The 17,555-nt window shown below is 39.1% G+C and overlaps 1 protein-coding gene across 8 annotated transcripts in view; it reads right to left on the bottom strand.

The window, feature by feature from the left end:
* The window catches only part of ptpn13 (protein tyrosine phosphatase non-receptor type 13), a 55,198-nt gene that overhangs the window by 20,392 nt on the left and 17,251 nt on the right, over positions 1–17,555 (bottom strand). For 7 of the 8 annotated variants that reach the window (XM_046868638.1, XM_046868637.1, XM_046868634.1 and 4 more), the window contains 10 exons: positions 16,460–16,553; positions 11,216–11,722; positions 5,548–5,640; positions 4,992–5,070; positions 3,642–3,846; positions 3,073–3,147; positions 2,819–2,993; positions 2,433–2,583; positions 1,464–1,602; positions 1,225–1,377 (listed from right to left, as the gene is read on the bottom strand). In XM_046868638.1, coding sequence (XP_046724594.1) covers positions 1,225–1,377; positions 1,464–1,602; positions 2,433–2,583; positions 2,819–2,993; positions 3,073–3,147; positions 3,642–3,846; positions 4,992–5,070; positions 5,548–5,640; positions 11,216–11,722; positions 16,460–16,553 — 1,671 coding nt within the window. Of the gene's footprint in view, positions 1–1,224; positions 1,378–1,463; positions 1,603–2,432; positions 2,584–2,818; positions 2,994–3,072; positions 3,148–3,641; positions 3,847–4,991; positions 5,071–5,547; positions 5,641–7,829; positions 7,923–11,215; positions 11,723–16,459; positions 16,554–17,555 lie in introns of those variants that run through there. The other variant, XM_046868640.1, reaches the window with a different exon arrangement.

The following is a 17,555-nucleotide window of genomic DNA, read 5'->3' as shown; positions in this document are numbered from 1 at the left end:
GTGATCCGAGTCGTGTTCTAGTAGGAAAAGGGGAAAAACCCCAACCCACGGCATTGTGTTTTTCCTGATTCACTGGCACACACGAATAAAAACAAAAAACAACAAACGTCGTCTTCGTTCTCAATCATTAAAAGTCTCACAGAAGCACAAACACGTCTGGACCGGATCGGTAAAACGAGCTCGTCAGCACAATTTCCTCGTTTCGCTCGTCATGTTGCGTACGAGAGAAACGCCGCAGTTCCTGGAACGCGAGTTGCATCACGTGGTGTAAGAATGAAAACACAGTGTCGTGATGTTAGAGGAAAATAATCAACAAGATTGTGGTGTAGTGAAGTGCTGATCGATTATTGTTCAATACCTGCACAACCTGAAGCATTTTATTCCTCCTACACCACAAGTTTCATACTTTTTATCCATTTATAGTTACATTTAATGCTACTAACGTTTCAAATGCCGACATTGAAGACTACTTTTATAAAGGTTGAGTCTCAAATTCGACACGACACACGTTTTTTTGTAGCAAATTAGATGATTTAGTGTGTGAATAATTGAGCCGTTACTATAGAAACGAGGGATCTTGATAACTGAGGCTGACGCGATTCACATCTCGATACATAACCAACGATACGATACTTTAAAAAGATACATATGAAGAAGCTACCGATACGATACGATACGATACGATTCCCCCATTACAATGACATGCGATCCGATTTCCATTCGATTCAACACAATGGAAAAAATACGATACTCTGCAGTTCTATATGGTACAGATCCCATTTATTTCTTCGGTTTAGACAGACAACAAATCAATTTACTGAAGAGAATTCAGACTTCTAACGCATGGTCTCTTTCACAAACGCCTTTGTAGTGCAAAAAAACGTAAAAAGATCAAATTCAAGCAGACTCCAGGAAGTTACAGCTCTACCTCTGCCATGTTAATCTGTATTTTGTATCTGTGACTCTCAGGACACGCCTCGGTCTCCGTAGTGTTGTGATGCATCATGTTCACGTAGCAGCAGCGGTGCTGAGAGAACGCGCTCGAGAAACTGTTTAGCGACGAGAAATCAATCAACATATCAAATACCATCCCTGATAAAAATGTATTCATGTAGAACGACCAATCAGAAGGGAGGATTAAAGAGAGGTGTGGGAAATATTACATCCAGATACAGAACAGAATTAAACAGAATATGTAACACACAAACACAATCACACACAGACCTTGAGAAACTCAAACTCGGCCTCGTCCTCTGCTGCCCCGTAGTAGCTGTGGTGCAGTTTTGAGAGCTCCTCCTTTATGGAGCTTTGGTCCAGCTTCTCCATAATATTAGCAGGGACATAATGCTCCGTCCTAAAATATGTCTTTCCATGGAGCTGCGAGAAACCGAGATGAAGTGACGCGTCACGAATAAGTTTCATCATGACAAAATGTATAATGTAGAAGTTAAAGGGGGAAATACCTCGGGCTGGTAGTCGCCGATTTCAGCCTGCAGAGCCAAAGAAGCCAAAATCATGGTGTTCTCCATGTTGCAACGCATTCGCTCCTCCAAAATATCCTTCCGCAGCTGCAGGTAATACTGGTGCTTGGTCATGGGGTGCCTTAGGAGAACAAAGCAGAGAAAATCAGTGGCCGTGAAAGAGAAGAAAAAAAAAATTATAATAATTAAAGAAGGAAAAAAAAAAAAGGATATAAGCACACACAGGATATTTATTATATATTTTCACAAAAATAATGGTCTAAATATAAAAAATAAATAAATAAAAATGATATATAAATAAAAAAATATTATATATATATTAGGGCTGTCTAATGATTAAAGTTAAATTGTGATTAATTGCAACCTAATCGCACATTTTGTCTGTTATAAAGGTATCATAAATTAATACTTTTCACATTTTTAATACTTTAATCAACATGCGCATGGACAAATACGGATGTTTTATGCAAACAAATGTTTACTAGTAAAACCAAACTCAACATAGAGCATGAAGACAAATTATTCTTGTAAATGTTTTAAATAATAATGGTGTTTTAAATTACATAAATTATCAGGACACCAAACTGAACTTTTGCTGTGTTTCCACACGGACGGTTTTAATTGCTGGATGTGCGAGTCATGGCGGATTTTGGTGATGATTTAAAACTTGGTGCATCAGTAAAACAAATGTTTTTGTTGTGTATATATATATATATATATATATATATATATATATATAAAATAAATAATTTATCTGAATAAAGAAGTCATGAAAAAACGTGTGTTGCGTTGAAGGTTTTAATTTTGTCTCATATTTATTTAATTATATTTGTAATAAAAACGATCAAACAGAAATGCGCGGCGCGTCAATCGCGCGCTAAATAAAATTGGTGACGGTCATTCATTTGCGTGAAGGCGTTTTTTTGAAAGCCCGTATCCCAGGTGACGTACTGGATGAAGCTGACATCATCGTGGAAGAATTTAATGCGCAGGAATAACGTAAAGTTAATGTCGTTTTTTCTTTTCTTCGGATCGTCCTTCCAGCCATCTGGAGCCGCCTTCGAGATTTTGCAGTCCGATTCGATGAAGAAGAACTCGTCATCTACAAAAAGAAAGAAATAAACAGATTAATAAATATCAAGGGTCACTAACGAACTGCTAACAAAATTCTACATTCAATCAATCAATCAGATCCAATCAGATTATAGACCAATTATAATTTATCACAACACTGATGTTACATGGACACACAACTTTGCCCTGCATATAAACACACACACACACACACACACACACACACACACACACACACACACACAGGGCATGTGACGGGTCACCTTTAAGGTAAGCCAGGCCGAAAAGGTGATGCTCCACCAGACCCACGTGCGCGATCACCATGTCCAACACGTCCTTACACACGGCCTTCACGTCACAGCTCACATCCAGCTTCTGACCGCTCAGCAGAACCACATACACCTTCCGCTGGCTCTCATCCACCTTCCCACGCTTATTCTACACACACACACAAACAACTTAGCGGGACGGCCAATAGGTAGGACTTTCAAATATATGCAAAATTCCTGGGACGTACCATTATGGAAGAGGGAACGTTCAGAACCACGCACGGCTCCGTGGACATCTTTGCAAACTCGGGGCCAAAGAAATTCTGAGAACAGTTAAATGCTAAAAATAAAAAAATCTGACCGAACAAACCCACAGCACATTGCTCAATATATACATTTTAATAGTTTATACGTCTGAATAAGCATTTTCTAAGTAAAAACAACCTCGAATAAATAAATCAATAACGAAATATATGACAAACAAAAGCGAAAAAATGGTGGTGTGTCTGCATGTGTAGTTTATTCATGCAAATAAATTAAAACAAAAAAAATTATAAATAGAAAAAAATAATCAATAATTGATTTATCGAATAAATCTTAATAAACTAATAAATTAGTCCTGAATATAAATAATTATTGAATAAATACATGAGATCAACATGAACCAATAAATAAATAATTTAATTAACATGCATGCAAATAAATAATTATAAAAAATTATAAATAAATAAATGGATAAAAAAAATAAATAATTATATAATATATAAATCTATAAGCAGAGCCACGCCCACTCCCCTCCCCGTGACCGATCTCCCACCTTGGCCTTTCGACTCTGAAAGCTGCTGATGTCCATCAAGCTGCTCTTCATCACCTCCTGCAGGTCATTAATAGAAGCGTGCGGCTCGTCTCCGGGGTAAATGCTGGATCTGGAGAGCTGCGGCTGGAGTCTCCGCATCCCGTCCTCCGGTCTGGACATTAGCAGCTCCGTCCTGAACGTCTCCTCCTGCCCTACATCATACAGCCTACCCTCAGAAAGAGCGAAAGAACAGGGGGTCAAAGAGGTTCTGCGATCACAACCAGGAGGGTGTGAGGTCAAATCCCAGGATCACAAAACCATCAGGATTAACAATCATTTAGTCTGAATATCAATACAGGCATCAAATTCACTTCACAGCACCACATCCATGTTCTCTTCATCTCATTTATCCTCTCATTTCATCCAGATCTGTCTTTTCTTCCCACTTAAACAATTCATTCGTTCATTAAAGAGAGCAGAATAGCTAGAAAACTAAGAATAGAAACAAAATTCATCAAATAAAATAAATAAAACAGAAACAAACACCCAGATCTCTTAGCCAAAATAAAACAGGACAGGAAACAGCACATGGGATTTTATTTATTTATTCATTTTGTAATTTTTTTTTACTTTTTGGGGAAAAAATGAGAGAAAATAAAAGAGACTAATGTTTATTTAAAAATAAATAAATAAATAAATACAAATTAAAAAAATATATATTTTGTCATTTTTTAAGATTTTCTTTATTGGGGAAAAAAAAAAAATAATAAAATTATACCAATAATAATACTAACAATAATAACAATAATATAAATAAATAAATAGCCCCGAAAGCATCTATAAGGCAGGAGGGAAAATGGCATATGCATGTGCGTGTGTGTGTGTGTGTGTGTGTGTGTGTGTCAGCTAATATATTAATCAATTAATTAACTAACTATATTTTCTGTTCCACAAAACCAGATTAATGAAAGATTTGGTGTTTGTGTTTATTGTGTTAAAAATGTGGAGATTTTATTTGTAGGTATCTGCTGATGATCAGATGCCCACGTGGAGATCTCTATCAGACTTGTGTAAATGCCACGAGCAGGTTAGACCACATTGCTGTCAACATTTTAATCACAGCGTGTGGAATTTACCCACGAGAATAAATAAACGTGCGGGTGGGAAGGAAACACCACCCCCGTTACCTGCTCTGTGTTCAATTCGATTTCAGGCTGATTAGATCCGGAAATGCTTCATTGCTCCTCAGGTGTTCACAAATTTTTGTTTATGTAATGTGTATATAGTTTATAGATAAATATGTGTGTGTGTGTGTGTGTGTGTGTGTGTGTGTGTGTGTGTGTGTGTGTGTGTGTGTGTCAGGGTCAGTACCCATGTCTGTGTGTCAGGCCGTCATTCTCAGACAGTCCCACTTGTGAAATGAAGCGTCTCAGATCATCTGGCCTTTTAGCTGTGGGAGAAAACCAACATGACATTTAAACTCCATGTCTCAATGATTTCCATCCATCCGTCCGTCCGTTCATCCATCCATCCATCCATCCATCCCCTTTTTTATCTGTCCACTTATTGTTCCACAAATACCTACATACCCCTTATACATCTACTTATCTATCCTTTCATCTCTTTTTTCAGTTGCCTACTACTATCCATCCACATCATATCTACTCATCCACATATCATCCATTCATCCACACATCATCTACTCATCCACATGTCTATCCAACCATCTTTCCACTTATTCACACATCAATCACCCTTTCACTGGTCGATCCAACTGTAATTACTAAGACAGTCTGATGTTTAGTTGAGTTTTTATTACTCCAGGAAGTGTAAAGAAGTGTCTGAAAGAGAGAGAAAGATGGAGAGGGAGAGAGAGAGAGAGAGAGAGAGAGAGAGAGAGAGAGAGAGAGAGAGAGAAAATCCTCACCATGTCTATAGTCTGGGTCTGATGATGTTACTGATGGACTCTCACTGGACGAGCTGTAGTCACTCTGATAACTCCTATGTGTGTGCATAGGATCTAAACAAACACACACACACACACACACACACACACACACACACACACACACACACACACACACACACACAATGAATAATTCACTCATTTCTGCATTTCATCCAGTACGTCAATCAAAATCTAATCAAACACTAAATTCCATCATGAAAAGCACACACACATCTGCAGCACATTTTGGATATACAGATGTTCCTGTGTTGAAATACATCTGTATTGTACCAGAAACATCTGCTTCAGAAATAAATACACTCTAGTATTTGGGTCTTAAATCTGCTAGTGAGTGATTAGATTTGTTTATTCCTGAGTTCAGACTACAGCTGATCTGTGTGTGTGTGTGTGTGTGTGTGTGTGTGTGTGTGTGTGTGTGTGTGTGTATACACCTATCTAAACAGTGATTATTTTAACTGTGCCCTGGTTTCTTTGACGCAGCACTTCAGCATCTCGGCTGAACCTGTCGATCCGGCCCGTGTGGCAGCGTGAGCCACGTGCGCCACTGAATCCTAGCGCTCGAGAACAAGGAGACTTTTCATCTGAGGACATGAACCATGACATCATGATACTGAGAAACGAACAGAACCAGAACGAGAGACGTCGCTTCGTCCGAACAAGCTGGGATTCGAATAAGATTTATAATAATAATAATAATAATAATAATAATAATAATAATAATAAAAATGTCACAAACACACACAAGCCATTTATTGATGGACCTGGGATGCTCCAGATGGGTTTCTGCATGAGACTGTGTGATGAAGTTCTTACAGGAAACACACTGAACCACGTGTACAGATTAAACAGTCACGTGTACAAATGAAAACAGGTGGAGATTAAAACGTGTACAGAACAAACCGCCAACATGGATCAATTCAACCACGTGTTCTGATTAAACCCACACGTATATGGATTACACCGGATTAAACCACCACGTGTGCGGATTAAACCCACACGTATATGGATTACACCGGATTAAACCACCACGTGTGCGGATTAAACCCACGCTTATATGGATTACACCGGATTAAACCACCACGTGTGCGGATTAAACCCACGCTTATATGGATTACACCGGATTAAACCACCACGTGTGCGGATTAAACCCACACGTATATGGATTACACCGGATTAAACCACCACGCAGCGGATTAAACCCACGCTTATATGGATTACACCGGATTAAACCCACACGCAGCGGATTAAACCCACGCTATATGGATTACACCGGATTAAACCACCACGTGTGCGGATTAAAACATCACGTGTACAGATTAAAGCATCACTTTCACGGACTAAACCACTTTTGCAAAAGCATGTATATGAACTAAAGCACCAGATTAAGGATTAAACTGGATTAAACCAGATCACACCATCAGATTAAAGCAGCAGATTATAAGTAATAACTCTTTGCCTCTTGTTCTTTAGTCATGAAGAAAAACAGGAAACAAGAGCAGAAATTCACGCTCATTCACAAAAATGCAAACAAGCAAAAAAATTCACCCAAAACCAGAGTCTGAAGACGGCATTCAGAAGCAGTGCAGCGTGAAGCTCCGCCCACTCCTGCACCAGATCCCCAGGACAGATTGGTACGCTCCGGCGCCAAACAACAACATGTACGGGGGAAATGAGGCCGAACCGGCGTGGCGTATCGCACCCGCGTGCGTGTGTGTGTGTGCGTGTGTGTGTGTGTGTGTGTGTGTGCGTGCAGTGATTGGGTTTAAACCTCATGCTGGCGTCTCGAACACAAACTGGTGCAATAGAATTGAAAATTAAAAGGTCAGAATTAAGGTCAGAGGAAAGAAGAAAGGAATGAGAAAAGGATGGAAAGATGGATGATGAGGATTAATTAATGAAAAAGTGAAGAGAAAGAGAAGGAGGAGGCGTGAAGTCGCTTCGTATATCGTATATTTTACTGGCAAGAAGAAAAGCGCAGAATTAACGAGAGCCACTGGATTCATTCGAGGAGATTTTTACAGTTTGAGTGCAATAATATTGTTTCTATTCCTCCTCGAGTACCGATTCACTGAGCTACTAACAATAATGAGCTCCTGCTGAAATCCTCAAATCCCTCCTTCCATCTCTCTCTCTCTCTCTCTCCCCTCACCCCCACCCCACTCTCTCCCCTTGTAAAACAGCATGAGTGTCTGCTTCTTTCTCAACCCCACCAACCCACCCCCACACACACACACACACACCTAATCGTGAACAGGAAATGAGGCGGGATTCCTGTGATGTGGGAAATACTGCTGTTCACCGGCGGAATCTCACTTCCTGTTCTTCATCTCGAGGAACCTTCATAAATAATTACAGGTGAGGTTCAGCTTCAATCACATACAATACAGATACACAAACACCTACACAAACAGCTACACACGTCCATAAACACCTACACAAACAGCTACACACGTCCATAAACACCTACACAAACAGCTACACACGTCCATAAACACCTACAAACAGCTACACACGTCCATAAACACCTACACAAACAGCTACACACGATAATAAACACCTACATAAACACCTACAAACAGCTACACGACAATAAACACCTACACAAACAGCTACACGCCACAATAAACACCTACACACGATAATAAACACCTACACAAACAGCTACACACGCCCATAAACACCTACACAAACAGCTACACACGACAATAAACACCTACACAAACAGCTACACACGACAATAAACACCTACACAAACAGCTACACGACAATAAACACCTACACAAACAGCTACACACATCCATAAACAGCTAAACACCTACATAAACACCTACACAAACAGCTACACACGTCCATAAACACCTACACAAACAGCTACACACGACAATAAACACCTACACAAACAGCTACACATGACAATAAACACCTACACAAACAGCTACACATGACAATAAACACCTACATAAAAAACACTTACACAATTTCCTTTCTTTACTTCATACATTCTACTTTTTCCCCCCATTCATCCTTTCTTTATTTTAATTTTCTCCCCGTTTTTCTTTCTTTTTTCTTTCCTTCACTTCCTAAATTCTGTAAAGTTGATTTTTGTCTGTGTGAAAATCAGCAGTAAAATAAACGACTTTTTACTGAAATTTTTACCAGGTTTTACTGCTACTTTTTAAAATTGATTGATAAATTCTCGTTTTTTTTCTCGTCTCTCTATTTTGCAGCGTCTCACACAAAACTGTAAAAACGAATCATTTCCGTCTGTAGGACGCCACGGGCATGAAACAAGGAAACAACGGAGGCCGGGACCGAGTGTGGAGACGGCGAGACCAAAAGCAAAAAAAAGAAAGAAAACCACAAAATTAAACGCTGCCAGACGACACGTCTACAGAAAAACGCTCCGTGCTCGATTTCCCCTCCGGCTCGGACTCGAGCTGTGGGGGGAAAAAGAAAAAGAAAAATATTTGGGTTCGTCCATCACGCATGCTGAAGTCGTAATAACGGCGGAGGAGATTCCTGTCAGGCAGCGTGGCGTAACCCGGAGCAGAGACTCTACGTGACCCAAAAAGCAGGAGTGGAACCAGCAGAAGGCGCAGACGAGGAGCCGGGGGCGAGACGGGCGTCTGCCAGTCTTCTACACAGGAAGTTCAGAAGTACAGCTCATCATCTCTGCAGACTCGGATCCTCATTACAGATTAGACGTTATATAGACACAGATCTCCCACCAGTGTGATTTCCATAATGAGTAAACCAGAGGTGACCATGAGACGACATGAACAAGAAACCTCCTCAGGAACATGTCTCACAAAGGACCACTGTGTAGTGTGGACCTGAGCCTAAATCCACACTAGTCTCATCTTCCAGCGGTCCATGTTCAAGGCCATTCTCAGAAACAATGGTGATGAGAACATTCAAAAACGGGGAATCAGGATGGATCAGGGAGGTCCATCAAAGAGCAGAGAACAGATTTGAATACACATGTAAATGGGAACTTTTGGTGTTTGGAATGCGGAAGGACTACAAGATCTGAGGATTTGGTCAATTGGAGAAATTGGGGCGGAAAATTGGCCAATCAGAAGCTCAGAAAAAAGTCACAACTCCAATTTCTCCAAGTTAGGTCCTGATGCCCTGCTGACGCTGGACAGGTTACAGCTTTATCTTCGTTATCGCTGACTGTTACTGGAGACTCCTTCCCTTCGGAAACATTTTAGAACGAGTGTTTTACAGTAACACCTACAGTACAATTTGTTCTGAAGCTAAAATTGGTTCCAGAAATACCTTTTTTTTTCTCGATACACTTCGACGTTCAGGCTGGGATTCATGGACATCTTATTCAAGAAGAAAAAAATCTCTTCTCTCTTCTCATGCTTGTTAATGATCACTTCAAAGCGCTCAATCTTTGACACACTGACACACACACACACACACACACACACACACACACACACACACACACACACAGCGAGCTTTTGAAAGGCTACAATTATACATCGCTCTAATTAGTTCCAGGAATCTGGACCCCGCTGCCACAGTGAGTCATGAAAAAACTCCGCCATAGTCGGACACTCAAACTGAAAGTCTGTCCTGCACCTCCTCGGGTTCCCTGGGTTAAAGCGCCGCCGCAGCGGCTCATGCCAGGAAAAGCCGGGGCTTTAACAGGACGGGAAAACACAGAGAGAAAAACCTGACGTCCAGAGATGATTAAGATCTGGGAGGTTCTCGGTGTGCAGAGGAGCAGCTATCGACCGCCTGTTTTATTCTTCTTATACCACAGCAACATGTTCTACTTAAACTGCTCTGTTAATGGAAGACTTCAAGACTCTGAACCCGGAGATTCCTTTTATGAACGTCAGATGAAAAATCTCCTTAAAATGCAATTTAATACAATAAATATACAACATTCTAAATATTGTGTGGAGCTCACAGACCTCACGCGTGTAAATATTTCCTAAATAAAAAGTCAATAACGATTGATTGAAAACACTTCCTGGTTTATCAGTTTATTAAAATGACTGTATGGTGTTATGTTTATATCATCTGTGATCAAATCGATTTCTTCTTTTTTGTCAGTCGTTGTAAAATGGAAAGAAAAAATTAAAAATTAAAAAATAAAACAGCTATTAAAATAGATTTGAGTTTGTGCAGTTTGCTACAGATGCGGGCTGCGAGCTCTGACTAGTGACACTCTCTGACCGGCCAATCAAAGGACGTGAAAATGCAGACGTTATTGTACGCATGCTAGATGGCCCCGGTGTTTCCAAATCACAGTCAGATTGGCTAAACAACAGCTTTAGGGATAATATACATTTTATTGTTCGAAGAAAATAAAAAATAAAAAGCCTGCAGTGCTCACAGTGCTGGTCTTATGGTGATACGCAATGTGACAGCTGAAATCTGATTGGACAGAAACTCAAACCAAAACTTACACTATAGAGAAACTACACAAGAGAAACTCTATGGAGTGAAGAGAATAGACTTTTGGGAATAATTAATTATTATTTATAGACAAAAATATATCAGAATGTAAGTGACTGATGTGATAGAGTTTAGGCCAGTAAAGTAGACCTTTCTGACCCTGATGGCCCTCCACGGTGTTCATATGAATTATTCAACGCGTACTCACCGTCTATGGCCTGACTGAGCGCGTGCAACTTCTTGTGTTTCTCCCGAAGTTTGTCATATGCTCCGCCCACCGACTGCGCAGAGCGATGATGACCTTTCCTGACCGCCAAACCTTCAAAATCTCCATAAGGCACGTCTCGGACCCTCGATGCCGACTTGGGCCTGCCGTAGGAGCGTGTGCTGAGGGCGCTGCTTCCTCGCCGGGCCTCTTCCAGCGCCCCGAAACGCAGCAACTCTGGGTCCAAGTAGGCCAAATCCACGGACGACGCCCAGTTCTTCTTCCTGTTGTTTGGCATGGATCGGCGGTCCGGCTCCGTCAGCTGACCTTTAACCTTTTGCTGTCGTGCAAACGGTTCAGAAGAGGACTCGGATGGAGGCGGAGTCTGCTGGAAGTTTTCATCGCGAGTGGGCAGCGAGCCCATGGAGCGGCTCAGGCCTCGGCTCAGAGCGGCCTGCTCCTGAGAGCGAGCTCGGTAACGCTCCAGGACACGATGAGCCGCACTACGACCTGGCAACCAGAAAATATTCATTTATTCACAAACAGGACGTGAAGTCGTTTCAGCAGACACACTCAATTTCACACAGTAAATATCAAATAAAATTATAATAAAACACCTAAAAGCATTTTTATACTTTTCTTCTGCTTGCATTTTTTGTCAGTATTTTATAAATGCACAATATCAATAAAAACTCAATTTCTACTTTCGCATTATTGTGCTGATAACAAAATTAGAAATGAAGAAATCAAATTTGACAGGTTTCTTTTTTACTTTTGTAAATAGATTTTATTTAATGTCTTGCATATTGTGCATAAAGTTAATTTCTAGTTTTGCCTTATTGAGCAACATTAATAAAACATAAGTAAAAAAATACAGATGAAAAATTAATAAAAAATCAGATAGAAAGAAAAAAAAATCCCATAAATTAATTAAATGAAAGCTAAACTAAATTAAACAAATTAAACATTAATTTTATTTATTGTTGTTTTTCTTTTACACAATATGTGAAAATTGTTGATTAAAAAGCTTTAACAATGCCTATTTGTGAGACGTGACGATGGAATGCCGTGTGACGATGCAACACCGTCGGTTGTTTTAATAAAAAAAAACTACGCCAGTTTTACGGTGACGTGACTTCATGATCATGTGGATTTTGTTTGGATTTTCACCGCATTAACTGCATGCTGAATTAAATAATGATGAAGATGATTGTGTCACAGCCCAAAACCAAACATAGATGATTCATCAGCCTGACATGTTGTTCACGCCGGTCACGACTTCTACACATCACCAGATAAAACCACAGCGAGACAAAACAGGCACCAGGAACCGAGCGAGACTCCAAACCACTAACTAACTAACTACCCTGTGTGTAATAGATAGCACGCCACGCTTACATAAGCAGCTCTGTTTATGTTCTCTGCGGCTGTCAAGAAGCTCACCAGAGCTCGGACCATTCGCTCAGATTTTCCAAAACGCCTCTCTCCGGCTTCGGGTTTATATCCGGCTCTGTGCACAAATTCACTGCCTGGACATGAACGCACAAAGACACTGGGACAGAGAAAAGAAAAACGGAACGAGGGCTTGACCTATTTTTAGTTACGGGGACTTTAACTTGCATTTTCCTTTTTGGAAACAGAATCCTGATGCCTGTAGAGGAAAAAAGGCAACAGCCAAAAGTCATTCGATGCTGTAATTCTGTAAAGCTGTAACGTTAACGTCGTTTCCGACTTTTAATTAACAAAAAAAGATCTACTTTAATTAGTTCCGAGTGATTAGCACATTTCTACAATAACCAGGCAAGGTTTACAGTGATTAGCATATTTGTAAGGAACTAGCCCAAGTTTGCATTGACTAGTCCACTTTACATTACTAGTCTGGTTTTATAGTAACTAGACCAGATTTACTGTAATTAACCTATTTCTACAGTAACTAGCCCAGTTTTACTTCAACTAGCCCAGTTATAATAAACCAGTCCAATTTTACAGTAACTAGCCCAGTTTTACTTTAACTAGACCAGTTATAATAAACCAGTCCAATTTCACAGTAACTAGCCCAGTTATAATAAACCAGTCCAATTTTACAGTAACTAGCCCAGTTTTACTTTAACTAGACCAGTTATAATAAACCAGTCCAATTTCACAGTAACTAGCCCAGTTATAATAAACCAGTCCAATTTTACAGTAATTAGCCCAGTTTTTCATTGCAACTAGCCCATTTATAAACCAACTAACAGAGTTACTAGTAACTAGCCTGGTTTCACAATAACTAACTTATCTGTAAAGTAACTACCCACATTTTTAGGTAACTATTCCAGTTTTACTTTGACTAAACCAATTTTACAGTAGTAACTGAGGTTTTCAGAAACTAGAGTTGCCAAAAAATAAATAAATAAATAAATAAATAAATAAATAAAATCATCAACAGATCAACACCAAGTTTAAGTTTTATATTATATATAAATAATTTATATAATATTATATTATAGTTATATTATGATACAGACTAGAATATAATACAGTACAAGCTTTTTATTGCTGTTTCATGTTTTTTTTTTACTGTAACTTTACTAGAATAATAACTAGCCCTGTTTTATTAATGTATTTTTATCAGGATTTTAACTTACTGTAACAATAAAACTTAAACTGTAACACATTTACAGTGACTAACAATAAAAAAAACAGAAAGTAATCAGTAATAAAAGTTTTATAGCAGCTAAGCCAGGTTCACAGCTACTCATTTTCATGTGACGAGCCCGGATTGACAAAAACCAATCAATTTTACAACTAGTGCAGTTTTACTGTAACTATACCAGTTTAATAGCACCTTTATAGTCATTAGATTCCAGTGTATTACAGTCTCTCATGATAAACTTGATATGGTTAAAAATACCCTTAAGCCATTACAACAAACCTGCATCGCAAACACAATACCAAAAATATTTTATTTATTTACTTTAAAGAAAAAAAATGAAGTCATGCCAAATCTAAATAATAAAAATGACCATATTTGTTTTATACAGCAAACATGTACTGCATTATTTCTATTTTATTGTGATAATTCAGCGTTCAAAGGTTTGCAGGCGACTGAGTATTAAAACAACAACAACAACAACGCAACCAAAAAGAACGTCAAAAATAAAGAATAAATCTTAGATGCAGGTTTTGTTCAGGCACGTCTAGACAGCTCGGTAAGGAGACGGACCCGAGTGCCTTCTGCCTGGTCCTAACATACAAAAAACCCTTAGTGCTGTAAGCGAATGCAGACAGACAGTGTCGAATTCTCCATTCTGATTGGTCAAAAGGTGTTGATATTTTCTCAAAAGATACATTTACATGAAATCATTACTGACGCATGACATTATATAGTTTTTATGCTATTTTCAGTTGCAGAGGAAAGTAAGAATGTGCTTTAAACCAGTCAGTTCACACATTTTTCATCAGCAAGACACTTTCACCTCGTTCTATTCTGCTAATAATCAGCCTAGCCAGCAATTTCCACCTATTCAGAACAGACCAGGGTCACGTGCCTGTACAACCACATTCCCGCTGTACTTTACAGCTTTCCACCACCACCACCGACACAGACTCGACATGACGGCCGCGCAGGAAACGAACAGCTTTGTTGTGCAAATCACAAACAAAATGCAAAATCCGAGGCATGTCGGCTCGGACAAGTTCAAACACGAGGCCTGGCAGGCAGTGTGTCAATAAATCTGAGCTCACACGCAGGCAAAAAAATTCCCTTCAGATTATTACACACAATTTATCAAAGCAATGAGCAAAGTGATATTTTGTATGTGCAATTTTATGTACATGAAAATTCATTAAGAGGAAAGTCAGAAAGAACACATTTGGAAGGATAATGCTATAAAGCACTAAGCTACTTTATACACAGCTGCCACATGACATTTAACAACTAGCCCAGTTTTACACTGACTAGCATTATTCAATTCAGTTGTATTTGTTAATAACTATTAGCAATGGAATATGTCTTAAAGCAGCTTTACAGAATTAAATCATTTACAAATATATGTTTATTGCTTTTATATCACATTACATTACAGTGACTAGCAGTTTCACAAAGACTGGCTTTATGTTACTAGAACAAACTCAGTTTTACAGGAACAAACCCAGATTGAATGGCCTTACATTGCAAAAAACTATACCTGTTTCAATAAGAACTAACCCAAGTTTACAGGAACTAATCCAGGTTAACATGGACTAGCCTACAATACAGGAACTAGCCCAGTTTTACACTGACTAGCATGATATTACAACTAGCCCAGTTTTACACTGACTAGCATTATTCAATTCAGTTGTATTTGTTAATAACTATTAGCAATGGAATATGTCTTAAAGCAGCTTTACAGAATTAAATCATTTACAAATATATGTTTATTGCTTTTATATCACATTACATTACAGTGACTAGCAGTTTCACAAAGACTGGCTTTATGTTACTAGAACAAACTCAGTTTTACAGGAACAAACCCAGATTGAATGGCCTTACATTGCAAAAAACTATACCTGTTTCAATAAGAACTAACCCAAGTTTACAGGAACTAATCCAGGTTAACATGGACTAGCCTACAATACAGGAACTAGCCCAGTTTTACAGCAACTAGATTTATCTTACAGGGACAAACCCAGGTTACAGAAACTAGACGTATATTATAGGTACCAACCCAGGTTTACAGAAACTAACCCAGTTTTACAAGAACTAGACTTTTATTAGAGGAACTAGCCCAGTTTTACACTGACTCGATTTACAATACAGAAAACTAACCCTATTTCACAGGAACTAGACTTATATTACAGGGACTAACCTCATTTGTTGCCATGGACACCTTGGGCTGTGATCTTTCTATTGAACCTAAAAATAGCTATCTGGTAAAATACAATATAAATAAATATACTGTAACTGTTTTAATAACTAAATACGTTTTTTTAGTGGTTGTGATCAAACTGGTGTTAACTGTGTAAATGATGGCTCTTGACAGCCAATCAGAGACAAGTATTTTGCATAAAGAAATCGCAGTAAAAAATGCTTAAATAGTGTGTGTGTGTGTGTGTACACGTGTGTGTGTGTGTGTGTGTGTGTGTACACGCGTGTGTGTGTGTGTGTACACGCAGGTGTGCAGTCCTGATAAAACCTTGATGTGGGTGGTACGCCATGTAGGTGGCAAAAACGTGTGTGTGTGTGTGTGTGTCTTATGTTTGGCTTTTCAAGGAAGCCTTTTTTACCTGCAGGCAAACCTTTACCACGCAACCTCTCTCGAATCTCTTTACTCCTCTCAGGCAGGGACTCCCTCTCATTTTGAGAGAGCAAACCATCCAGCTATGGAGATAGAGAGAGAGAGAGAGAGAGGAAAGGGGAGCTCATGAGTGTGGGAGGGCATTTAATGAGAAAAACAGATTGTGAAAGAGTGATGCATGATGGTCAAGAATTTCAAAGTAAAAAAATAAAAAGTAAAATGAACAGGACAGAATGAACGTGTGATAGGAGGAAATAAAAAAAAAAGGGAGATAAAAAACCAAAGGTTGTGAATCAGCACAAATGATACTCTAAATGGGCAACTTCAAGGTGTGGAGCAGCAGGGTGGAGAACCAGAGAAGTGTGTGAACAATAGTTGAGGTTTTCTTTCAAACTCTGTGATTGGCTGAACGCAGGGTGAGACACGGTGACATCATTAACCCAGTCATCTTTGTTTTTTGGAGCAAAGAGGATCAGACGAAGCCGCTCGATTCATGTAGTGACACGAATTTCTCTAAGCTTCTGTAGTAATAAATCCATCCTTCTCTGATCATTAGTTATGTTTTTAACTTATTTTATTACAGAATGCAGTTTTATAAAAATCTACAAAAATGTACTGAGGTTCAGGTCAAAGGTTTGTTCTAAAACGTACGTTTCTACAGAAATGTTCACCGAGAACAGTGATAATGTGAGGGCTGCGTCATTCCCAGTAAGGACGTCATGATCGTGTCCCTTCTGCTCATTTCGGAGAAACCGAACACCACTCTGTCCCACAACACGCATCATCGCTGTGTCGAGCCGTAATTCCGAAATGATGCAATTATGTTGTAACCGCATAAACAGACTGGACAAAATCATGACGTCCTGGTAGTGATGCAGAAATTCCCTTTGCACAGCAATCGTGCTATCACCACTCTTAAAAAAAAAAAAAAAAAAATTTCACAGCAATGTTCATTGTGCACCACTGCATTGTTCCATTAACTAACAGCAAGTGGTTCAAAAGCAGAAACTAGAGGTTGATTTATTGGTTTTGCCAATCCATACCGATAGTTTTTCCAGGTTGCGTTGTACAGTTACAAAAGCGGC

The sequence above is a fragment of the Silurus meridionalis genome, chromosome 15 (assembly GCF_014805685.1).
Source record: "Silurus meridionalis isolate SWU-2019-XX chromosome 15, ASM1480568v1, whole genome shotgun sequence".
NCBI classification, from domain to species: Eukaryota; Metazoa; Chordata; class Actinopteri; order Siluriformes; family Siluridae; genus Silurus; species Silurus meridionalis.
Note: the sequence above shows the minus strand (reverse complement) of the source record. Positions and strands in the feature narration are given on the sequence as shown.